This window comes from Bufo gargarizans, chromosome 8 (assembly GCF_014858855.1).
Source record: "Bufo gargarizans isolate SCDJY-AF-19 chromosome 8, ASM1485885v1, whole genome shotgun sequence".
Lineage (NCBI taxonomy): Eukaryota > Metazoa > Chordata > Amphibia > Anura > Bufonidae > Bufo > Bufo gargarizans.
The window spans coordinates 10,465,900-10,492,363 of NC_058087.1; the positions used below are offsets into that span (position 1 = coordinate 10,465,900).

The 26,464-nt window shown below is 44.5% G+C and overlaps 1 protein-coding gene across 5 annotated transcripts; it reads left to right on the plus strand.

Moving 5' to 3' along the window:
- The first annotated feature begins 1,085 nt into the window (after window positions 1–1,085).
- On the plus strand, window positions 1,086–25,798 carry LOC122944361 (FAST kinase domain-containing protein 1, mitochondrial-like). 5 transcript variants are annotated; one of them, XM_044302540.1, is made up of 15 exons: window positions 1,086–1,155; window positions 3,687–4,084; window positions 5,323–5,391; window positions 8,234–8,359; window positions 9,899–10,297; window positions 11,372–11,482; window positions 12,220–12,351; window positions 13,008–13,494; window positions 13,632–13,746; window positions 17,507–17,635; window positions 19,276–19,407; window positions 20,201–20,305; window positions 22,518–22,596; window positions 23,055–23,166; window positions 25,657–25,798. In XM_044302540.1, exons 2-15 carry the CDS (start codon window positions 3,750–3,752, stop codon window positions 25,744–25,746), a joined length of 2,421 nt encoding a protein of 806 aa, XP_044158475.1. In that variant the 5' UTR covers window positions 1,086–1,155; window positions 3,687–3,749; the 3' UTR covers window positions 25,747–25,798. The 5 variants fall into 5 exon arrangements, with proteins under 5 accessions (XP_044158475.1, XP_044158474.1, XP_044158470.1 ...); XM_044302539.1 differs by having other exon boundaries at window positions 1,091–1,141; XM_044302535.1 differs by having other exon boundaries at window positions 1,093–1,406.
- The last annotated feature ends 666 nt before the right edge of the window (window positions 25,799–26,464 follow it).

Below are 26,464 nucleotides of genomic sequence, written 5' to 3' on the forward strand. Positions count from 1 at the left end.
CATGCACTGCTTCAGGGCTTGTTCACACGAAAGTAAGGGCTCCGTGCTGCGGGCTGCATACGGTGGTTCCGAAATACACGGGTCACCAGCCGTGTGCATTCCGCATCACGGATGCGGACCCATTCACTTGAAGCACGGAACGGAACCCCACGGAAGCACTACGGAGTGCTTATGTGGTGTTCCGTTTCGTGCTTCCGTTCCGCAAAAAGATAGAACTTGTTCTATCTTTTTGCGGAACGGACGGATCTCGGACCCCAGTCAAGTGAATGGGTCTGCGATCCGCATGCGGCTGCCCCACGGTCGGTGCCCGTGCATTGCGGACCGCAATTTGCGATCCACAGCATGGGCACGGAGCCCTTATGTTCGTGCGAACAAGCCCTAAGGCCTCATGCACACGACCTTTTTGTGTTCCGTTCCGCAAAATGGGGTTCCGTTGTTCCGTTTCCGTGTGTCTTCCTTTATTTTTGGAGGATCTCCAGACATGAAGGAAAGTAAAAAAAAAGACAAGTTTGCCATGCAAATGATAGGGAAAAAACGGACGCGGATGACAATCTTGTACGCCTCTGCATTTTTTCACGGTCCCATTGACTTTAATGGGTCCGCGAACCGTTTTCCGTGAAAAAAATAGGACAGGTTATATTTTTTTGACGGACTAGAACCACGGATCACGGACGCGGATGACAAACGGTGCATTAGCCGAGTTTTCAATGGACCCATTGAAAGTCAATGGGTCCGCAGAAAATCACGAAAAACTGAACAATGGACACGGAATGAAACAACGGTTGTGTGCATGAGGCCTTAAACAAAGCTTTTCAACATCTCCTTGTTGCCCCTATTTACAATATGTCAGTTTTGGCATTGCCCATGGCAAAGCAATGCTTTTAGGTTACTCTTTTTTGGCACTATCTGAAATATTAAAGCAACAACATGGTTTTACTGCTACCGGTAACTCTCCCTTTGTGTTGTAGTTTCTCCCAATTTCAGTCCACCATTAACAGTTAGTGACCAGCAGGTGGCGGCCACGATCACTCGCTTTGGGAAAGGGAGAATCGATGTTTCGGTTATTGGCTTCTTTTGACTGTGGTCGTCAGTGAAAGTCAGCTCGGCGGTTAGCAGGATTCCTGCCTTGCTCCTGACCTCTGTAAGCTGTAGACTGTAAGCTCCGTGGGCCAGACAGCCTTTTATGCCTCTATGTGTTTTCATGTATAACCATCGCACGCTACACCTGGCTTATCTCCAGTAACCGTCTTCGTTCAAAGAAAGTTACGTGTAAGAAATGCAGGGCTTGCAAGATGACGTCATGAACGCGACGTTCTGGGTCACTGTGTTCCAGTGATTGTATTCCCCTCTGGTTTAGGACAGGAGAAAAGTGGCGATCATTTGTAAGCGAATCTGAGTTGTATTAGGTAATGGTTATTTTTTTTTAACTGTGAGAGTTGAATATAGTATTTAGTATTTGTTATTATATGTGGAATGAGGGAAGCTTATTTTGACAAGCAGATAAAAGACTGTTAAACTAGACCTTCCATCCCTACAATAGGTGCAAAGTGCAACATGTCAAGTCTCTCTGTAAAGCACATGTTTTAGCACGACTAGATGCTTGTCGGATCAAAATAAAATTGCGCCCACTGCAACCGTGTCGGAAGCGAGACGGGCCCATAGACCTTCTGTCCTGCAGTGAGGAGAGAGCCGTGTGTGACCCTTTTCTCTCCTTGTTCTAACGATCGGGGGAGCACTCAGACTACCACAGATCAAAACTTTTGATATGTCACTATGACATATGAAAAGTTTTTCTAAAGCTCATGGCTAAAGTTAGCAAAAGCGTCGGCATAGCGCACAACGGTTTTATCAGAATAGATGGGGCTGTTTGCATGACTTTGAATTTCCAACAAAGTGCAGCTCGTGATAGTACATTTTAAATGAAATCATCAACTGGGTAGTACATGAGATGGCCCTGCCCAAGTCTTTCTGGTGTCATTTTTAAGAATCTTGCAGAAAATCTGGGTTATTGCCCATGGCAGCCGGACTCTACCTCCTTTTTCTGAGGTTCTTTGGAAAATGAAAATGTCAAACTGTCTGCCTTAAAGGGAACCTGTCACACTGAACACGGTGAGCTGATAAAGCATTCTGTGCGAAAAGATTCAGTAAAACGTGTATTTTATTCATTTAAAGGTTATGTACAGTTTTGGGGGCAATTTTTTTTTTTTTTTTTATTAGCTCATTGTATTCATTATGAGCTAAAAAATTTTTTTTCAATTGGCCTTTATTAAAAATATGGAGTCCTTTTTTCTGTTCAGAGCTGAGATGCTCTACTAGCAGGATCTGAATTTTCTATTTTCTCCGTCAGACAGGCAGCTGAAGGACTCCTTATCTCTGACCTTATAGACACTCATCAAAGCTCAATCCTCAATCCTTTACTGATAAGAATGTGGCTTAAAGGGAACCTGTCACCAGTTTTATGGTGTCCTAACTAAGGGCAACATAAATAAGTGACTGATTCTCTTAGCAAAATGCTGGGTCACTTTCTTTAATTGACCCAGTGAATCTGCCAACATCTTGTATTGAAAAGCACCAGCTGATAATGATGAGTCCTGAATATTCATGAGCTCCTGACTCTCCCCGCCCACCTGCTGCTGAATGACAGTTTGTTTCCATATGAATCAGCAGCAGGTGGGCAGGGGAGTGGCTATAGCTCTGAATTAAATATACGCCGGACTCAATGACATCACGCCGGACTCAAATCAGCTCATTAGCATGTAGCATGCGGCATATTTGTGTGTATATTATGAGGTAACCATCTGTCACACTAGTAAGTGAATACATCTAAGGTACTTTTTAGTAGTTAATGATTGTATATAATTAGTTAGATTATAATCAAATATCCACATGACAGGTTCCCTTTAAATACGTTTTTATTGCCTCTTAGTAGTTTAGAGATCAGGGTTATTAGATGACCGGCCCAAAGTGAAAGTACCAGTCACACGGTTAGAAAAACATGTTAACCTTTTGTGACAGAACAGCTCAATATTTTTTTTTTAATAAAGACCAATTGAAAAAAATTAGTTTTAGCCCCAAATGAGTAAAATGCAACAATAACATTTTTTCCCCCCAAAGATGTAAATAGCCTTTAAAGATAAGAGGTGACTTCTCCGGTTATGCCTGTTTTAGTATCCACTTACATCCCCCATGTAATACCAATTCTGCAGCATCTCTTATGAGTGTATAAAATTTAGATGATTGAATCTTTTCCCACAAAGCTATGTATCAATCTGCTGCCTGCGGATCAGACACCATGTCCAATGTGACAGGTTCCCTTTAGATATCTTCTTCCTTACTTTTCCTTTGCATCAGTTTTATACATGTCCTTATTGTGTGTATTAGGATCTGTTTTAGGGAAGAATGTATGGATGAAACATGGGCCAGAAAGGATCTCAGATCTCATCCTGTATGTCGCTTGGCTCGTAATATGGTGCAAAATGTGGCCGTGTACTGTGGTCAGTACGAGGTGCTGTACGGGATTCCTGCCGCGTACATGACTTGTTTATAACATTTTTATGTTGGTCATCCATGTTCATGTCATCTTTGTTTGCTGGAGATCATAAAAATCTGTTATTTTGTAATATAAATATATAATAGCAAAAATGACCTCCTATAAAATCACTTCTAACATAACCCTTTTATTATAGGCGTGCGCAGAAAGGAGGAGGAGAAACACGATGCAACCATCTCTATAGATAAGTCTGGCCACCATGCTCCGTTGGAGGGGTCCTTTCTGTTTCTCACTGCGATTGCTTCAGACTCAGACTGTGAAAACGGAACCGTTATTGGACCAGTTAAAGAAATGCTCCACAGAATATCAAGTGTTCCAGCTGCTGGGCATGAACCGATCCGCACTTTCGGTACATCACGTGGGCTACGCAGTCAATCTGCTTTGGTATTTTCAAGAAGGGAAACCGGAAACATGTAGAACACTTGGCCAAATTCGAGATCACCCAGAATTTATTGCTCTCCGCACATTAGCGCGGGACAACGTTGATCTCCTAGATGACAAAGAACTGGTGGATGTCTTGTACAACTTAATGATGTAGGTGGTTGACTACGCTTACTATATGGGACACATTGAGGTTGTATTGTGTTGTGGGGATGCTGCCAAGTTTAAAAGTATTAAACTCCCTCCCCCCATACGTTATAATCATAGCAAAACTGTGTGAATGTTTTTTGCAACAGTTATAAAACCAGTCTCGTATCAGAATTATTTTAGAGTACATCTTCACTCTTTCTAATCTTATTTTTTTAATTTATTTTTATTTTTTGTTTATTTTTTTATACGAATCTTCAAATTCTCTTCGTAGATGTAAAAGGTACCATGCTGGCCGCCACTAGAGGGAGCTGCATAATGCCTTGTTATTGAGTTCTTAGGCTCCCTCTAGTGGTATTTGAAGGCAGCAGCAAGTTGTCATATTTTTAGGCAGGAAATCATAAAAAAAACGAAGCTCCAATGGATATAGAGATGAATCGGCACAGAATTTTAAACCTTTTTAGACCCTTTCACTGTCATGGAGTTATTGAATACAGTTTGAAACCCTCGCTAGTATCTTGGTATCCTGCTGAAACCTGTAATCTTAGGCTATGTTCACACTCGCGTTTGGTGCGGGTCCATCATGGATCTGCACAGACGGATCCGCAATGATAATACAACCGCATGCATCCGTTCAGAACGGATCCATTTATATTATCTGTAACATAGCCAAGACGGATCTGTCTTGAACACTATTGAAAGTCAATGAAGGACGGATCCGTTTTCTATTGTGCCAGTGAAAACAGATCCGTCCCCATTGACTTACATTGTGTGTCAGGACGGATCCGTTTGCCTCCGCATAGTCAGCGTTTTGGTGTCCGCCTCCAGAGCGTAATGGAGGCCAAACAGAGGCAAACTGATGCATTCTGAGCAGATCCTTATCCATTCAGAATGCATTAGGGCAAAACTGATCCGTTTTGGACCGCCTGCTGAGAGTCCTAAAACGGATCTCACAAACGGAAACCAAAACGCCAGTGTGAAAGTAGCCTTAGCTTTTAAATGACACCAGGCTCGATATTAGGAGCATTATTTGGGGAGCATCATGAAAAGTTTTTCCGCCTGGTGCCATGAATGCGTAAATGGGGGAAGAGCGGCGCCAAGTGACATCAGGAGGAATGATCACAGTCTGTTACTGTCATGGCTGCCCCTGTATTACCTCCTGTGACCCCGGGGTGGGGGGGACACAGGTATGACCTCAGCCTATGCACATGCACTGCATTAACCCTCTATTTGTTCACCTCAAGGTTTCAGGTGCAGGCGCACGATGCTGTAATACAGCGGCTGGTAGTTGAAGGATGGAGAAGATTAGAAAGGTGAGTTCATTAATTTCTGAAGATTAAAATGTTATCAAATAGCAGAAGTGCTCAGTGATCATGATCAGTGATGGCGAGTTTGCCGAGCTGCCATCTTAACTCACAAGTCTGGCGAGGCACAGGTAAGTCCTTACCTGTGCCTGTGCGCAAGCCGGTCTGAAACAATGCGGGCACCGGGAGCAGGCAGTTCTGAGAACAGCCCGATGAAGGTCCCCGGCCGATGACCGCATTTGTTTCAGACCGGCTCGCGCACAGGCACAGGTAAGGACTTACCTGTGCCTCGCCAGACTTGTGAGTTAAGATGGCAGCTCGCATGTGTTCGCAGGCGAACTGGCCATCACTGATCATGATACCGCAGCCAGTGACGTTACTGAGTTTGTCTTCCTTTTCACAATAATTTTTTTTGCTAATTTTTTTTTTTTAGTCTGAACTAAAGCTGGCTGTACATTTTAGATAAACGATGGCTGAATGCTTGGCAGCCGTTTTCCCTAACACCCCTCGCCCAATACACATGCACACCCCTCTCCCACCCCTGCTCAGCCAAGTGTGCATGTGCTTTTATTGGGATAGGGGAGTAAAATGCTCCCAGACACCTCTGTTGGCTTATCTCCCATCTGCTGACGTGGAGAGTCAGGAGGCCCCCATACATATTAGACAGTTGACCAGCTTCACCAAAATCATCGGGTTTGGCCTAGATTAATCTAATATGTATGGCCGGGGTAAGCCTTAGGCATGATTTACAGGGCGCAGAGGCGATATGGTGTCACATGGGGGTCTGTATCGGGCACTGTGGGTTGCTGTACAAAGCTCCATTGGGTGAGAACCCGGGCTTTTAAAGACCTTTCCTCCGTGCATACATTCGGATGGAGCATGCTGTTTTTTGTGTTGTTAGATTAATGCGAAATTGGAGACATAAGAGTTACAGTCGAGGACTACAAAACCGAAAATTAACCACACGTGTAAATTTAAAACTGTCAGGGCAGAACAGGGGACAGTTGTTGATTTCACTGGTAGCGGCAGTACTCGCGTCAGTGTGTTATATCTCAGCGCTGTGACATTAATAAACACTTTTAATTATTATTATTTTTTTATGTGCACATGGTCAAAAAAAAAACATATATGGCAATGAGTGTCAATAAATGAAAAGTTGTGGAAATAAATAAAAACGCCACACAATTCACCTTTAAAAAAAAAGAAATATATAAAAACTGTTTATTAATATCACAGTGCTGAGATATAACACACTGACGCGAGTACTGCCGCTACCAGTGAAATCAACAACTGTCCCCTGTTTCGCCATGACAGTTTTAAATTTACACTTGTGGTTCACTTTTCGGTTTTGTAGTTTTTAATATATAACAAAGTATGTTGTTTTATTACACACAAGTTGGGACTCCTAATGGGATTTGGGGGTGAATTGACCGTGATTGTTATTTTGGATTTATCCCGAGGGTCCCAACAAGGGCACAGAAGTTTAGTGCAGTCAAGGACTCTTGCACTTTTATGGATCCCTATTGAAGGGGTTTTCTCACTGCAGCAAATTACATTCATAATGTAGATAAAGGGCATCTGTCAGCAGATTTGTACCTATGACACTGGCTGTTACATGTGCACTTGGCAGGTGTTCCTATGTGCCTGCATTGCGGAGAAAAATTATGTTTTACTATATGCAAATGAGACTCTAGGAGCAACGGGGGCGTTGTCATTGCACCTAGACACTCAGCTTTCCCTGCAACTGCCACATCATCTGCATTTTGATTGACAGGGCCAGGCAAATGTGATCACACCAGGCCCTGTCAATTAAAGTGCAGAGGGCACAGCAGTTGCAGAGAGAGCAGAGCCTCTAGGTGTAATGTTAACGCCTCCGTTGCTCCTAGAGGCTCATTTACATATATCAAAACATCATTTTTCTCAGAAATGCGGGAACATATGAACATGGGACCAACACAGATGCCTTCAGCTGCCAAGTGCACATGTAACAGGTCAGCCAGTGTCATAGGTACAAAACTGCTGACAGATGCGCTTTAGAATAAGGCACTTACTATTGTTATTATCCATATTGCTTCCTTTGCTGGAGGCTTGATTTCTCTTCCCATCATATACTGCTCGTATATAGGGGTTATGACCACCCTGCAATTCATCAGAAGTGGCCGTGCACACTATATAAAAAAGTGACGGCCTCTCTGGTGGCCGGGACCTTGTGAGTGCACATAGTCACGCATGTGCAGCAGCTCGAGGCCAACTGGTATCTGTGGCCATAACCCCTGGATACGAGCAGTGTATAATGTGATGGAAAAATGAATGAAGCCAGCAAAGGAGGCAAAATGGACAATCACAATACATTAGTAAGTGCCTTGTAATAATTTTGTCTACATGATAAATGCTGTGTGCTGAGTTGGGACAACCCCCTTTAGTCTGCGTACAAAATGGAGCCGCAGTATGGCTGTATGCAGGAGGTCTCTATTTGCAGAACCATGTGAACAGTTTACCACAGCCTGAAAGGGGTTTCCAAGATATTTAAAGATCTCGGACAAGCCCTCCTGTAGCCTAAAATTAAAAAAATCATCATATGGTCTCCAGCGCCATTCTTTGCAGTGCTGTTCCGGTCCTTGTGTACAAACTGCAGAGGTGACCTTGTAGTATATGGCATATGACCACTGCAGACAATCACTGTCCTCAGCAGTTTTTACACAGAAGACAGTGATTGGCTGCAGCGGTTACATGCCGTACACCTGCACGTCACCATGTCAGGATGATAGATGCAGGGTTTTACAGAAGGTGAGACGTGTAAATTTGCACTTTGTGATCAGGAATTCTCTCTTTATTTTCTTTGAATGCACAGACTTGATCTTCCAACATTAGCAAAGTTTGCAGTTTGCTTGAAAAAACAAGATCTGACCACTAGTCCGCTTATAGGACACATGGCCAGTGTCGTGGACAGGGATTTGGAAGATGCGGACGATCCTGTGTACGTATACTCACACCTTCATCGCCTTATCCATTATCAGATAATAAGTAGATGGCAACTTTTATGACTCCTAGTCCTGCAGACTCTGACAGCAAGCACAGATCTTGAAAATGAAGGAATTTGTAAATTAAAGGGGTTATCCAAGACTATATAAAATGTTCCCCCATATGCCGGGGCCCCTCACATTGAATCTACTTACCTCGCTCCCCACTCCCTGCGCCTCTCCTGGTCCCCGCACCGCCGCTGCTGCTGCTTCACTCCTTGCCCAGATGAAAACATCCGATGTCGGGGAGGGGAGGGATCTGGGGGTCGGGTAGCAACCAGTGACAGGCAGCATTGCGGGTGACGCTAGGGAGGCTCGTCCCCGTCACCGCCTGCCATTGGCTGCTCCCCCCCGCCACCAGATGTTTTCATTCGCGCACTGGGAGAAGCTGCAGCGGCGGTGCGGGAACCAGGAGCGGCGCAGGGAGCGAAGTAAGTAGATTCAATGTAAGGGGCCCAGAATATGGGGGAGCATTTTATAGTCTTGGATAACCCCTTTAAGGGATTGGAAGGCAAAGCAAATTAGGAAGTATAGAAAGTTTCTTAGAAACTTTTCATTTTTTCCCACCTTGGGTATATTATCTACTAAGTAGAAGGGTCCTCTACCTTCTGCTTTGAGTGACAGCTATGAAATCCAACCAGCAGACCACTGCAGCAGTCACTCAGCGAGGGGCTGTGGAGCAGCTCCATGCAGAGAGCACTTCACATTGAAGCTCCACCTCCTGAGTACTTCCAGAATCTTCCAGAATAAAACTTCATATTCAAACTCCTCCTGATGACAAAAGCTCCACAAAAAGGTATGTTTGTACTGTCCCTACCTGCTGCTGTCAGCAGTTCAGGATGGTCAAAACTGCTGACAGATCCCATTTAATCTTAAAGGGTCTTGTTATGATGAAACAACCCTATTTAGGGTCAGGTCTATTTGCATCCTCCATATCAAAAAGAATTTCAAATGCAACTTTGGATGTGTACGAAGAAGAGGAAATTACACACATTGCATTTAAAGGGGTATTTCAGTTATATCATTATCCTCTGCCCACAGCATAGGGGAAAACTATTAGATTGGTGGGGGTCCTGCCGCAGATCATGAGAATGGAGGCCCCAAATCTCATGGAGCCCCCCCCTGAAATGGAAAGAATGGGTGGTCAGAAATGGGTGCGGCTGCTCTATTCATTTTAACGGAGTTGACAGTTCTGGAAATAGATGAGCGTTGCACTGAGCGCTATTTCAGTAACTCCCACAGAAATGAATGAAACATCAGCGTGCATTTCCGACCACCTGCTCCGTTCATTTCCACGGTGTTTGGGACCCACGTTCTAATGATCGGTGGTAGGACCCCCCACCAATCTAGTAGTTTTCCCCTGTCTTGTGCAAAGGGGAGAACTTGATATCACTGGAACACACTTTAGCTCCACTGTCAGTACAATGTATTTCTGGCTTAACATTTCTTGTTGATGTCCTGTCTATGATGGTTCTGTCCCATCTTCTGCTCTCCAGAACATTGTCCTGTCTCCTCGTCTGCTTGCAGTCGGTAAGCTCACCAAACCTGCAGGAACGACTGGTCGAAAAGACAGAATCCGTCATCCAGAAATTTGAGCTGTCCGACGTCAGGCATGCGTTCAGGGTGATGAGACTTTTCTATAAATATAAGTTCACCTATGTCTCCCTGCTGGAGAAATACGACAACGTCTTCAAGCAGCACATAGGCGCAATGGATGCCAAAGACCTGTCCAGCATTGCTGGGGTGTACAAGCACCTACGACTAAACAATACGGACTTCCCCGTTATGGCCAAGCCACGACTTGTTGAGATGATGAAAATGTGTAATGATCCCGAGACCTTTGTGGATCTGTTTGATGCCTTAAGTAGAATGGTATCTCACCATATGAGAGATGGGTAAGTGTCCGAAAAAGCGTGCATGTCCCTCTCATCCTGCATGCAGCAGACATGTAAACTCTTTCTTCCTCACCAGCCACTTCCATATTTTATTGCTTTGGCATTTGGCCTCTGAAAAAGGAGAGCTGGAATCTAATTGACTGCTATGGGCGTCTTCTCCTCGACTCTGCGTTTGATTATTTCCACCACTACCAAAATGATGTTGAAAGCATTGAAAAAGGGCTCATTCACAGTATCCGTTCCGCAATTTGCGGAAATGCGGAACGGGTGCAAACCCATTCATTCCAATGGGGCCGCAAAAGATGCGGACAATATCAGATCAGTGGATTCCCACTGATCTGATATTGACAACCTATCCTGAGGATAGGTCATCAGTACTAAAATCTCAGACAACCCCTTTAAGGGGTTAGAGGGGTTGTCTTGCAGTACAAAAATGTTCATTTTTTTTTCTTTTTCCCGGGAACAGCGCCACTTTGTCCATGGCATGTGTCTGGTATTGCAGGTCAGCTCTGTTATTAAAGGGGTTGTCCGGGTGCAGAGCTGAACCCAGACATATCCCCTTCTTCACCCAGGCAGCCCCTCTGAGATGAGCATCAGAGCATTTCATGGTTTTTCAGCAGATCTGGTGACGTATCGGGTCTCTGCTAGGCGGAGGCTTCCGACGCCGGCCCTAATGGGCAGGCTTTAGTGCTGCCCTAGCCTGTAAAACAGGCTAGGTCACCGTTAAAGCCCACCCATTAGTTCCGGTGATGTCACTGGGAACACCGCTAGATGGAAGCCGGGTCTGCTGAAAAAGCATGAGATGCTCTGATGCTCATCTCAGAGGGGCTGCCTGGGAGAAGAAGAGGATATGTCCGAGTCCAGCTCTGAACCTGGACAACCCCTTTAAGTGAATGGGTCTGAGCTGAAATACCAGGTACGTTGGGCATGAGTGACACTGGGAAAATCGGAACCATTCTTCCAATTTCATACATCTTCATTAAGTCATTCCAGTACGTAAATGTCTTTATAAAATACAACCAAGGACTTTGTATGGCCCAGCTTCATACTTGTGGATTTTGCTTTTTCCCCCAGACTTGAAGAAAAGCTGCTGACCTTCAGTGATGAGATGAACCTGAGCCATCTACTTGTTGTCCTGAGAGCAATGGTGGAAATGGATTGCACAAATAACGCCCTCATCCAAAAGTAAGATTTCTGGGTATACCGCTGGATAGTCTTTACGTTAACATGTACCTGTCTAATGGCTCCTCATCCCCAAAGTTAGGGTAGGGCTACATGGCGACAATGTTTGCACAACAGCTGTCACGGTCAGGATTGCTGGGACATCGCAGTGTAGATGTGGTCCTATACAAATGAATAGGTCGCAGGTGTGCCGCGACCCCTGAACTGCAAAATAAAATCCAAAAGTAGTTTTTTTTATTTATTTTTATTTGCGATTCGGGGATTACAGTCAGAGCACACCTGCAACTCACCCTGTAATCCTATTAATTTCTATGGGGTCACCATCTGCACTGCGATCCTGGCCATGACCAGTGTCGCCATGTAGCCATACTCTTATACTTCCATGGCGGTCTTCATGTAGGTGGCTTATTCAGTGTAACCTGAAGCCTGGAAGCGTCTGGACCCCAACTACAATGCATCATTTATACAAGTGGTGTTTTGTTATGGGCCCCCCCTTAGCCACCAGGGCCCCGGGGAGACTGTCACCTCTGCACCTTCTATAGCTTTGCCCCTGACCACAACTGCCGAACAGTGGTTGTAATGTGCTGCCCTGGAACCTGTACAGAAAATAACTCGATAATCATTGTAAATGTCTCCGAACGTTCCGTCATATAGAGGCGCTTCCAATGTAATGCTATAGTGTGAACGGATTTTATAGACCTTTTTATTAAATTTTTTTCAATTTTTTGTTTCTTCTTTAGAATTTGCTCCCTCTTGCAGCAACATTTGGATATCTGCAAACCCACACAACTACTTCACATGACGGAGTCCGTGGTGAATCTACCACACCAAAATACCAAGCTGCTAAAAGAACTACAAAGGCATCTGCAAAGGTAAGTGACAGTAAGTGACACCGTACAATGGCATGTCTCCGGACTGTTGTGCATCGTCTCTGCTGACGGTGAGGATTTACACGTGAGCTATCAGCTGTTACCCTATGGTTCTAGAGGATTTATTACGTGGCACACCAAAAAGTGGCATCTCTCACTATTAATGACCAGGCATTTCTGCATCTTACAGGGAGAGCACATTTCTTTCAGTGGGTGCTGTGTAAGGCTCCGTTCGCACAAACGTATCCGTTTGGCGGTCCGTGTGCATCCTGCATTTTCCAGGAGACCTGTTCTAGAGAGATGCATGTTCTTGTCTGCAAAACAGACAAGAATAGGGCATGTTCTATTATTATTTGCCGAACAGCAACCGTGTGGTGCCCGCGTTTTTGTGGATGGGTCCACGTGCAAACCACAAAAAATGCAGACTGAAAATACAGTCGCGTATAAGGCCTAATGCTTCTATTTCTCTGTGGGGGCATTGTACAGAAATTGAACACTTGCTGCCAGGTTTCTTACTGTGGAAGGGTTTACAGCCTTGGGACACCCAGCGATCGGGAAATCTTCTGACGTAATGTCTGGAATGCACTAAATATTTATTAATTTAATAAATTAATATTTATTTATTACATTATTATTATTTTTTTTTTTTTCCCTTGCAGGAACCTAATTGCAAGCTTTATACCATCTGAAGTGGCCAGAATGGCCAAGGCACTTTCTCTCTTGAACCTCAACCAAGTGGATGAAGCTGTCCTTTCTAAAATAGATGCTATAATCCAGCAGTGCAACTTGCCAAGCATGGAAAAGATAGCCGTCCTACTTATGCAGTTGTCAAAAACGCCTCGTTCCTTTGGGAACCACCATAAAACCTACAGGGAACTCCTCCAAAAACTGAAGAGCTGTGCCCTGGGGAGACTCCAGCAGGTGGACAGCCTTGATCTCTTGCTAGACGAAATAATGCAGATCAAGAGCCGGCAGTGGATGAATGGAGAACTGGCCGAGGGAGTGCTGGACGCCTGCCAGCGCTTACTGCATAAGGTCACCTGGAGGAACGTCACAAAACTTTCTATTTGTTTAATGCAGATGAACGTTGCTCGAGCTCCATTTCTACACACCATCGCTGCAGTGACCATGGAGGATATTACAAAGGTATTACAGGAAGGGGACCTCCCCCCCCCCCACCCTATAGTATCCATGTAGAGAGGGGTCGCCATTGTGAGGCAATTCATTCAAATGATCTTCTTCTGCTCCTAACTGGTTTTTGATGTGCATCTGCTTTCTTCTAGATTCATCCTTCCTGTATCCTTATAGTTCTCCGTCCTTTTGCTTTCCTGAATTATGAGCCACCTCAGGGTAGAGAGTTTTTTAACATATGCTTACAACATGTAATGGAGCGTAAAGGTAGGTGTCTTCGTCATATTGTGCTATGGTCAGCAGGTCAATCCTTAAAGGGATTATCTAATGTCTAAAACATGCCCCCCCCCCCCCCCCAATGCCCGGACTCTTTATATAGATTATACTTACCCCGCTCCTCAGCACCCGCGTTGCTCCTGATCCCCGCACGGCTGCTGCCGCTGCATCTCCCCGTCGCACAGATCAAAATCTCCGGCCATGGGGGGGGGGGGCAGCCAATAGCAGGTTGCGACGTTACTGGTGACGCTAGGGAGGCTCATCTGCTTTGCAGCCTGCTGTTGGCTGCTTCCTGGATGTTTTGATCCGCACGACAGGGAGATGCAGAGGCGGCCGTGCAGGGATCAGGAACGATGCAGGTGTCGGGGAGCGGTGTAAGTATAATCTATATGAGGGGCCCAGGCATTGGGGAGCATGTTTTAGACATTGGATAACCCCTTTTAAAGGGGTATTCCAATCTTATAAATTTATACGATATCACTAGGATAAGCCATCACAATGATCGGAGATCAGTGTGGTTCCAACCTGCCGGCTCCCCACAGTTAGAATGAAGGAGCTGCAATGCTTTAAACACTGCGTCCCCTTCACAGCAGTATTCTCGGTCACCAGACCGCGCAGAGAACTGTAACTGGTCCCAATTACATGAATCGGGCTGTGCTTCGGTTCCCAGTACACCAGGTGGCCGCAGTGCCGCAGCGCAGGGGGAACACAATGAATGGCCGCATCCTCTGTGTTTTCAGGATTGGTAACAAGGTCACATTCTCAGGAATCATAAAGTGATGGAACATAAATGCAAACTGTTTAAAAACGATGTCCTACGTACAAACCAGTATCACAAATGCTTCTAAAATGAAGCAACTTTGCAATATTTATTTATGAAAAAGGTCCTATTTTTGGTTTCTGCAGACCCACAGTTAGGAACAGAAGTATTTGAACACCCTGCGATTTTGCAAGTTCTCCCACTTAGAAATCATGGAGGGGTCTGAAATTCACATTGTAGGTGCATTTAAAAACAAAATTCAGGAAATTACATTGTATGATTTTTTAAAAATAATTTATTTGCCTTGCACTGCTGAACATAAGTATTTGAACACCTGAGAAACAGCAAGAATTCTGGCTCTCAAAGACCTGTTACTGTGCCTTTTAAAAAGTCCACCTCTACTCCACTCATTAATCTAACTTAGTAGCACCTGTCTGAGCTCTTTATAGACAACTGTTGGAGCAATTGTTAGAAAATGGAAGAGGCTAAAGATGACTGTCAGTCTCCCTCGGACTGGGGCTCCATGCAAGATCTCACCTCGTGGGGTATCACTGATAAGAAAGGTGAGGAATCACCCCAGAACTACAAGGGAGGAGCTGGTCAATGACATGAAGAGAGCTGGGACCACAGTTTCAAAGGTCACTGTCGGTAGAACACTACGTTGTCATGGTTTCAAATCACGCATTGCACGGAAGGTTCCCCTGCTCAAGTCACCACATCCCCAGGCCCGTCTGGTTTGCCAATGACCATCTGGATGATCCAGAGGAGGCACGGGAGAAAGTCATGTGGTCAGATGAGACCAAAGTAGAACTTTTTGGTCTAAACTTAACTCGTCGTGTTTGGGCATCCCAAGAACACCATCCCTACTGTGAAGCATGGGGGTGGTAACATCAGGCTTTGGGGGGGCTTTTCTGCGAAAGGGACAGGACGACTGTACTGTATTAAGGGGAGGATGAATGGGGCCATTTATTGTGAGATTTTGAGCAACAACCTCCTTCCCTCAGTCAGAGCATTGAAGATGGGTCGTGGCTGGGTCTTCCAACATGACAACGACCCGAAGGACACAGCCAGGATAACCAAGAAGTGGCTGCGTAAGAAGCATATCAAGGTTCTGGAGTGGCCTAGCCAGTCTCTAGACCTAAATCCAATAGAATATCTTTGGAGGGAGCTGAAACTCTGTGTTGCTCAGCGACAGCCCCGAAACCTGACAGATCTAGAGGAGATCTGTGTGGAGGAGTGGGCCAAAATCCCTGTGTGCAAACCTGGTCAAGAAGCTACAGGAAACGTTCCGACCTCTGTAATTGCAAACAAAGGCTTCTGTACCAAATATTAACACTGATTTTCTCAGGTGTTCAAATACTTATGTTCAGCAGTGCAAGACAAATACATTCTTTATTAATCATACAATGTGATTTACTGAATTTCTTTTTTTTTTTTTATTCTGTCTCTGAGTCGGAATGCCCCTACAATGTGAATTTCAGACCCCTCCATGATTTCTAAGTGGGAGAACTTTCAAAATTGCAGGGTGTTCAAATACTTCTGTTCCTCACTGGTATATGCCTCCATGGAAAGAGACAAACCCTGTTTAAAGAAGGTATTGAATCCAGCGCGCAATAAAATCTTCATAATTTATTTCCACGTGTTAAAATCTAGGTAAAAAAGGGATTCAAATGAGCTCTTAACAAGCCTCTAATGCCATCAGATATAAGGCAGCTATCCTGTAAGTCAGGGGTATCCAACCTGCGGCCCTCCATCTGTTGCAACACTACAACTCCCAGCATGCTTGGACAGCTGTCAGCCTACAGCAGAGCATGGTGGGAGTTGTAGTTTAACAACAGATGGAGAGCCGCAGGTTGAGCATCCCTGCTTTAAGTCAATGTTCAACCCTTTAAAAAGTCCTTGAGACATGAGTCGGATATTAAATAAGCCAGCATCTCATCTGCAGACAGCTGTTTCAGGGTGATTGCCCCTCATCAGTGCAGAGCAGAGAGTACTGGCTTAAAGAGGACCTTTCACCAGTCCTGACATAATCATGTAAATAGGGGCTGTGTAGGGCGTTCCCCCGCTGTGCCCCCCGTTCTGGTTTTCCGCCTGGTATGTAAATTCATACCATTGGAACAGGGAGGAGGAGACGGCCCTGTTTCTCAAGGGGCATCCCCTTCTCCCTGGTTGTGACGCTCTCCGCTGCGATTGGGCATCTCGCAGTCAGGGAGAAGATGGAAGAGTATGACTGCACAGTGGACAGGAGGACATTTACACTTCAAATATCCATCCAGTTATATTTTCAGATCATTATTTGTGTTTTCAGGAACACGTTCAGGTGCATTGAAGATAGCAGAGGATTGCAGGATTCATTTGGACTCAGTACAGTATGTAGAAATAGGTCTGCATACATAGAGGACAAACACAGTCCTGTCTAGATCCATGGTCCATGTTCTGGTCCTGCAGTCATGTCTTACCCCCGTCCCCCTCTTATGCTGTCTGCTGGTTTGTAGGACGAAAGGGAAAATGGAACAGAATAACATTGTTCTAATATAACTTCAGGATTAGACTACAGAAAGTTGGTTTGTAGTCTGTGACCATGCAGATACATGGGCCTGAGTTTGAGCTGTGTACACAAAACGGTAGGGTATTTTTGATCAGGATTTGGCAGAGTTGCTTAATTTCTTTTTCTCAGATTGGAGCAATGAAATAAACTGTTGGTTGCAGATATCCTTTAAGGCAGGGTTCCTCAACTCCAGTCCTCAGGGTCCACCTGCCGGTCATGTTTTCAGGATTTCCTTAGCATTGAGCAGGTGATATAATTAGTGTCAATGCATCAGGACTTACCACAGGTGTTCTGTGGGATATTATCAGGTCATGGCGGTAGGTGGGCCCTGAGGACTGGAGGAGCACTGCTTTAAGGTGCCTCCTACTAAAGTTAGAGCTTCACTTGTACTTTATTCTTTGAATGATATCTTTAGTCTTTCTTTTTTCTTATTTTTTTTATAGATTCGTTGAGTCCTTCGTGCTTGATTCAGATCTGTTACAGTTTTGCTTTGGTAAAACAGTTTCCGAAAGAATTAATAAATGCTGTATTCGACATCAAATTCTTAGGCCAGCTAGATGCCCAGTTGGCATGTAAGTTCGCTCCTTTTTTGGTTATTCTTATGGCTTTTTGGCATTGTGTAGGATCTGTAAAGTAGTTTTAAATATCAAGTGATTTGCAGATGGTAAAGGTCCACTACAAGCAAGGAAAATCTCTGCTATTGCCTTTGGAACCTATTAAAATGTATTTAATGAACCATTAGCATCTGTGGTTTTGTAGTCACCATACAGGCTGCAGGGAAGTCACTGGGAATATGGTGTCGTCTGTGACCAAGCAGGGGGTTCTGCAACAGAGAGTAGACTTTGGATTGCAGATTCCTATATAGGGTATTCCAGTAATGTCATCCCCCAGCCACAGGGAGAGTCGGATAATGCCGTGGACTGTCATGGGATTCGGCTGGCACAACTGTTTGTCTGGCCCAAAGGCGGCATTTCTGCTGTTAAAAAGCGGGATCCCTATGGGATCTCATTACAGTAAATGTAGGGGATCTGGTGGCTCATGGCATTATCCGGCTATGCTGGATACAGTGAACTCCGGCAGGCTGCTCCTCTGCCAGAACAGCCTGCTGGATTTCTTAGCGTTGATGTGAACCTAGCATTCCTTAGGCGTTACTAGTGTTTTGAAAGTTACAGAAGGGAAGGCTGCAAAAAACACTGTAATAGTTTTTGTTTAGTTAATTATTATATTATTTTTTTAGTAACAATAACTTTGCAGAAAAATTTAACTTTTATCATAAAAAAAGCTGGGAAGTAAAAATTCATATTTTTTTTACCTTTTTAAAATAAAGATTATTTTACAGGTCTTGGTGGGATTTGAACCCCAGACCTTCTGTAACAGTAAACAGCTGCTTTACTCACTACTGTATATAAAAGTTTTGCTGTGAACATGGAATTTGTTTATGCCCAATAGTATTACTGTTTTCTTCACATTCATAAAAGTGAATAAATAGTTAGCTTTTTAAGCAAAAAAAATAATGTCTATACAATAGAGCAGTGTTATAGACTAGTGGAGAGTTTATTGCCTGCTATAAGGAATGCCTGGGATTCAAATCCCTCCAAGACCTGAGGAAATATTTTATTTTAAAAATAATGGCAGAAAAATAGAATTTTTACTTCCCAGCTTTTTTCTTTTATGGTAAAAGTTACATTTCTCTACAACGTTAATGCTACAAAATAATAATAATAACAGAGCAAAAACCATTACAATCAATGTGTCTTTGTAACATACTATTAAGCATCACAAAACAGTATTTGGTATCCAGTCATAATAATTCGGACATTATAATGAACATATTATTTATGGTGACTGGTAGATAGCCTAAATAAAAATGTCTGTGAAGGCTCTCATTTATCCAGGTCATGGTATATCTGGAAAGAATAAATCAAGGCAACTGGACAAATATTAACATGTCACGTCCAGTTGCCTTGATTTATTCTTTACAGATATAAATAAAAATGCCACATATTTTTTTCCTTCTTTTTGCTCATAATAAAAGTTGATAAAAATTTAAATCTTACTGATGTGTATGGCAAAATGGCCTGATGCAAAGAATAAAATAAATAAAAGTTATGGCGTCTTAAACGCAGCTCTTAAATGTGCCCCATAGTCTTAAGCCTTGATTGAGGTGCATGTTGCAAATGACTGATCCCATCCATACTGTATAATGTTTTAGCTTTTCCGCACGCTCAGAGCATGAGTTTACGGTATTATCTTATGGAACTGAATCGTGCGGTTTGCATTGAGCACCCAGAATATCAGGTTCCATGGTTCCACGATCCATACTGTCAGCACCTGAAGAGGAAAGGTAAGAGGCAGATTTCTGTTCTTCTCTGAAGCCACATGTCTGCATGGCATTTATTATTTACTGCAACACCGCTGCCAAAAAGTACAATTGTATCGGCTTGTTATAAGATATATAACAAATTTATAACAAAGCCGGTCACATATGTATTGCAGCAGGCAGAGGGGATAAATGTTTCCACTGGGAAACACTTTGGAAATTGTGTAATTGTCACAAGGTCGTCAGTCCCTTTTTTAATCCTAGAAAATAACAAGTTGCTTTCTGACTGCGATTTTTGTATTTCTTTCTTATGTTTGTGCACCTGCAGATTTTGGTATCTGAATCCTATCTCTTTTAGTATTTCAATCTTTAGGAACTGTTATATATTAACATCTGCATGGAGTTTGTATGTTCTCCCCGTGTTTGTGTGGGTTTCCTCCGGGTTCTCCGGTTTCGAGATAGAGAACTTAGATTGTGAGGTGCACTGGGGACAGTTGGATGCTAATGTCTGTAAAGCGCTGCGGAATATGTCAGCGCTATATAAGTGCATAAAATAAATAAATATTAACATGTCCGTGTTCTAGAGATCAATGATCTATGCTACACATTTTGTCCAAAAGGTTTTGACCCTTTCTTTTTGTATTTTGTGGTGTTCTCACCGCTTTTGCAAGAATAGATGTGCCCTAGGGCCTAGATTGTGTTGGAGAACCTAGGGCCTAGATTGTGTTGGTAAAAGAATGACTTAAAATTGACTAGGAAGCCTTTCAAAATGGAAATCTAATATCCTGTAATAATAATATGCAATTTCATTGTGCAGAAGTGACTTCCATGAACCAGCTGCTTCAGGAATTGCTAGAAGAGATTTTAGGAGGAAAACATTATACAAAGGTCTCCGTAACAGCCCCGTACGGTTATTCTATAGGTAAGACATCCGTAAACAGGCTAACATCCTAGTATTTTACATAATAACCAATCACAGATGCCATAGAAAAATACGTACACAGTGTTTTGTTTTTTTAAAAGGGGGGAGGTGAAATGGCAGGATTTTTTTTTTCTTTCTGTTCCTAGAATAGAGCAGAAAAATGGAAAAATGCATCAAACACCATGCATTATGTACAGTCTGTGGCCGATTACTGCAGCTTAATCCAAGTCAAATGAATGGGACTGGACTACATACCGGTATACTACCGGGCACAGGTGCTACAAAATATGCGGAGCTGTGCCTGGAAATGATATAAGCTGTCATGTGCACAGAACACAATTTGACAGGTTGAACTTATATAAACTCCAAGGCAGGGGATGCACTTGCATTAGAAAATGTTTGTCACTTATTAACAGCCTATACTGTATGTGACTAGTTGTTGTATTAATAAAAAAAAAAGAAAAACAAACCAGGTGGATGGTTTTCTGAATATAATGTTTCAAAGTCACTCCATGTATTCTACTTCCTGTCCTAGTTTTTGAACTTCCTTTGTTTGCACTGTTAGCATAGCAGATAGTCTCGCTTAAAGGGGGTTGTCCCATACAACATATACAGTTTTGAAACCAGCAGCTGGATCTGAATACTTTTGTAATTGGATGTACGGTAATTAAAAATTTAGTATAGCCACTGAGTTATTCAATAAAATGTATCTGTATCTTATTTCTTTGTCCGGCTCACTGAGAAGGTCGCACATGCTCAGTTTCATCCTTGAACTGCCTTCTTAGCTGTGATAGGGAGAGCACAGACACGGCCCCCTGAGCTGTGATGGGGAGAGCTGAGACACGCCCCCTTAGCTGTGATAGGGAGAGCTGAGACACGCCCCCTTAGCTGTGATAGGGAGAGCTGAGACACGCCCCCTTAGCTGTGATAGGGAGAGCTGAGACACGCCCCCTTAGCTGTGATAGGGAGAGCTGAGACACGCCCCCTGAGCTGTGATAGGGAGAGCTGAGACACGCCCCCTGAGCTGTGATAGGGAGAGCTGAGACACGCCCCCTGAGCTATGATGGGGAGAGCACAGACACGCCCCCTGAGCTGCAGCAGAAAAGACACTCCCCTTGAGCTTTCAGCTTGATATAAATCTAGCAGAGCAATGCATGGGGAGATCTCTGGATCCATGTGAGGTACGGGGCTGGTTCTAGTTTTGTTAGAAAGAGATAGTCATGTATTATATGATGTCTGATTTTCACGTTTTACTTTAGTCATGGGATAGCTCGTTTAAAGGGGTATTCCCATCTCAGACAATGGGGGCATATCGCTAGGATATGCCCCCATTGTCTGATAGGTGCGGGTCCCAGCAGTATAACGAGAACGGAGCTGGGAGAGCTGTGGCTGGAGGACCCCAGATTTTCCGGGGTGCGTCCACCACCAAGCACTGCTCCCATAGAAGTGAATGGGAGCATACCGTGCATGCGCGGCCCAGGCTCCCATTCATTTCTATGGGCCGACGGAAATAGCGGAGCCAGCCCCGTAGAAATCAATTGAGGGCGGCTGCGCATGCGCAGTGCGCCCTCCTTCACTTGCGGGGACCCATTCTCAATATAGGTGCGGGTCTCAGCGGTGGGACCCACACCTATCAGCGTTTAATAAAGGCCCTTTTACATGGGTTGATGATTGTTCATCAGGTAAAAGCATCCTTGATGTGGCACCCAAAACCTTTGTTTCTATGCAGCGGATTGGCCTGTGTAAACAGGAACCTGCTGCCCAGAAACAAGGAATCTGTGTGGGGACGAGCGGTTGCAGTAGCCATGCAGCTCTTACCTGCACGCATGATCAGGCAATTATTGGGAACGGCCTGGTCGTTCAGGTCTGTGTAAAGGGGCTTTAACTCTGTCATGCCATCAAGAGAACAACAGAGCTGTCATACTGTTATCCCCAATTTTCTATCTCCTGTTATCACGAGGATTACCTTGCAGATAATGTCTTCCCCAAACAGCAGCAGTAAACTGACAATAGATTACCTGTCTATATAGGAGGTTTAATCATTTGTGCTGGCGGCTACAGAAGGACAATATTTTGTATTTAATTTTCAATGGTATAGTACTATTGGGATCCCAGACAACCCCTTTAAGCTCAGTAGCCTGCAGAATTGTGAATGCAGCTGTGGAGAATTATCATCAGGTTCAGCATATTTTATAGATATTTGTTTCCTCAGATTTTGAATTCACGCTGGACAAGGACAAAGAGCCGATGCCATACCCGGAGCAGGACGGTGTCTATGAAGGAACTCAGAGGTCAATATCTCTTTCTCCAGTACTCTCTGTACTGCCATGTACATGGCCTATACCAGTTCCTTATGGTCTGTCAAGATCTCTGCTTGCTGTCATCCAGCAGAAACTTTTATTGTTTACACATTGCAGTATACGGTATGCGTATCAGTGCTGACCTGTGTGTCCATCACTGATTTGTATCCACTGGAAGCAAGCAATGAAGGTTCCTATTGATTGATAGCAAGCAGAGAATTTACAAAAGCGAGGAAGTGAATCCAGAAAGTATTTTTCAACAATTGTATAGAATTTACCTCTAGTGAACAGAATACCCCTCTTCACTGTGGGGGGAGGTAGACATTCTGTTTCAATGCACCTGTTATTTCTATTACAATTAAAAGGCAAATCTGATTTTCTGTGTTCATTTCTATGAGTAAATTCATGATTTTGCTAGTTATTGCTAATTTCCCCGTTTTGTATTACAGATTTGCTGTGGAATTGCTTAGCCCCAAGGCCTTCTGCCAAAATACACATTTAAAAGGACAATTTGCAATGAAGAAAAGGCATTTGGAGATATTAGGATACCACGTCATTCAGGTACATTGGAGTGTATAGTGACTGATCACGGGGGACACATCGCTGCGCTGTGTGGCTGGGGGGTCTGCCTGGGACAGCGTGCAGTGGAAGACTTCCTAAAGCTAAGAAGATAATGATTGAGATTGTAGTGATTGTCAATTCTGAGTCTAAAGTAGAATGAGCGTCTACTCAACATAACAACTATCACTGAAAAAAGCAAACTAAAGAAACAACACATCCTCAATAAGTATCTGATCAGTGGTGGTCCTACTGCTGGGACCCCCACTGCTCACACAAATGGGTGGTCTTGTGAATCCAGCAGCGGTAGCACGTCTGCTGACGCTCCATTCGACTTTATGGGACTGCTGAAGACAGCCGAGTACAGCACTTGACTATCTTCCCATAGAGTTTAAAAGGGTTGTCCAACCTTTAGAATGCCCAGGCCCATCACACAGGTTATACTCGCCTTGCTCCCCGGCACCCACATCGCTTCTGATCCCGGCATGGCCGCCGCTGCATCTATGCTAGGGAGGCTCGTTCCCGTTGCAGCCTGCTATTGGCTGCTCCCCCCGTCGATGGATGTTTTGAGCCGCGTGATGGAGAGATGCAGCAGCGGCCGTGCGGGCATCAGAAGCGACGCAGGTGTCGGGGAACAGGGTAAGTATAACGTGTGTGAGGGGCTGGGCATTTTGGAGGGCATTATAGGGGTTGGATAACCCCTTTTATTGAAGCATCAGCCGATGTGCACGACGGCCGCTGGATTCATATTGAACACAGGCCACTGTTTATGTGATTGGCAAGGGTCCCAGCAGTTGCACCCACACCAGACACCTATTCCCTACTTTGGGGAATATGCAGTGTTGCCATTGCCTGTGGTGACCCTGGGTAGTCTAAGAGCACTGGAATTATTATTGGAATTTGGGAACTGTGAGTCATTTTAAGCCTAGCCCCTGCTCCGCACAGGATGGCCCAGTAACAGGCTAGAAATGCCCTTTTTGTATTTACATTTGCATCACATCACCACCTCCGATTCCCATATAGGACTGTAGGTAGGTATGCCGATGTGTGCACTGACTGCCAGTTAGCAGCACCACAAATGCTCACGTGATGTGCTGCCACATTTCTTGGAAACTTCCTGATTAAATTGAGTCTAAAGGCCCATTTGCTATGTACCGACCCTGGGACCCCCTTCAAAACAGCACCACCTTCTCTGCAGTATAAAAACACAGGGATGTCAATCTGTGTGCAGAACCCGGCTGAGCTGTAGTGCCAGACACTGGGGTATGGGCATCTTTGTCGGCAGTGCAGCGAAGGGGCTTGAGACACATACCAATGACCTATCGCTGGCCTGTCTAAAAGGTGTTTTCCAGCAGAAAAGAAATGGTAGCAGTAGTCTCACAGCGGGTAAAAATAAATAAAAGAACAGATATTCGCCTCACTACTGCTTCAGTTCAATGCTGCTTGGGTTATTGGTGCAGCAGGCTCAGAGAGGGTTAACGGATACTCGGCTCACAGGTCCTCCGTCATCCCGATGCTGCCTCGGCCTCCACTGGTCTCTATTTTCTGGTCCTGTCTCGCCCCACAGGAAATGCTTGCTTAGCCAATTACTGGCCGTACTAGTGATTGGCTGAGCAGGCATTTCCTCGGTGTCGGGACAGGACCAGGAACTAGAGACCATTGGAACGGCAGAGGACCTGTGAGCTATCAGTTAATCCAGGGATGCTCAACCTGCGGCCCTCCAGCTGCTGCAAGACTACAACTCCCAGCTGTAGGCTGTCCAGGCATGCTGGGAGTTGTAGTTTTGCAACAGCTGGAGGGCCAAAGGTTGGGCATCCCTGAATTAATCCATTCTGAGCCTGCTGCCACCAATAACCCAGGCGGCATTGGAACTGAAGCGGTGGTGAGGGGAGTATCTCTTCTTTTTTAACCCACTCTGAGCCCCCCAGCCACCATTTTTCTTCTAGCTGTATAACCTCATTAAAGGGGTTCTGCAGTTTTTTTTTTAACTGATGATCTATCCTCTGGATAGATCATCAGCATCTGATCACAGGGGTCCGACACCCGGGACTCCTGCCGATCAGATGTTTGAGAAGGCAGTAGCGCTGCGGCCTTCTCGCTGTTTACAGCAGGCTCAGTGATGTCACGACTAGTATCAATGGCCTGGACGGGGCTAAGCTCTGTTCACTTGAATGGAGCTTAGCCGCGCCGGGGCCAGTTGATACTAGTCGTGACGTCACTGGGTCCGCGGTAAACGGCGAGAAGGCCGCAGCTCCGCTGCCTTGTCAAACAGCTGATCGGCGGGGGTCCTGGGTGTCGGACCCCCGCTGATCAGATGCTGATGATCTATCCAGAGGATAGATCATCAGTTTAAAAAAACTGCAGAACCCCTTTAACTACAAAAAAAATCAGTGAACAATTGGCTGCTAACACGACTGTATGCAGATATACAATTTCAGCTTGCCAATAAATGTCATAAATTGGTTTTAATATCAGATTTTATTTGTCTTACAGATACCCAGCTATGAATGGAAATCACTGACTGTGTCAGAAAGAGAGAACCAGATACAGTATCTCAGGAAGAAGATTTTTGTCAATCACTGACCTGTACCCTATTTTATTGCCATGTAACAAAAAAGATAAATATTTTATTATATATTATTGTAGTGTTCTTTCTGATGATTCAACATATCTTTTCGAGATAAATTGCTTTTACTCTTAGTAACTTGGAATCACTAGGGAGACTTTCGGACCCTGCGGTGAATAATTTGTTAGCCGCTAAGCAGTGGTAAGAAAATATTTCAGCCATTGCCTTGTAACAGAAGTTGTGGCTTGTGAGCAACCACGATGGGATTGTATGTTATTCTACAGATTCGGTGCCTGCAGCTCTTCATGTCGCAACCGCCAAGAGAGCAAGGTGGCAGCGCAGGGATGGTAGACCTGCCTTCTGGCGCTGGGCTCCGAAAAAGCAGCCGTAAAATGCATGGAGAGAAGTCCTCTTGATGCATTTCACTGCTGGTTTGTCAGGGCACAGTATGAACATAAAAATGACATAACTGGACTCGGCACCACTTGCACTACACATCGCTTACTCTATTTTAGGTCATGTTTCGGAACTGACATATTCCCTTTAAAGGGGTTGTCTCGCCTCATGCATTGGTGGCATATTACTATGATATGCCACCAATGTCTGATAGGTGCGTTTCCCACCTCCGGCACGTATCTCTCGAACGTAGCCCCCAAGGTGAAGGAGAGTGGACCATTCATGCATGGCTACCCTCTATTCATTTCAATAGGACTGCCCCATAGAAGTGAAAGGAGC

Coding starts and splice junctions, on each gene's coding strand:
- LOC122944361 (XM_044302540.1), top strand. CDS start 3,750: ATGCTCCGTTGGAGGGGTCCTTTCTGTTTCTCACTGCGATTGCTTCAG. Junction 17,636..19,275: donor GCTAGATGCCCAGTTGGCAT/GTAAGTTCGCTC, acceptor ATAATGTTTTAG/CTTTTCCGCACGCTCAGAGC. Junction 22,597..23,054: donor GTCTATGAAGGAACTCAGAG/GTCAATATCTCT, acceptor TTTGTATTACAG/ATTTGCTGTGGAATTGCTTA.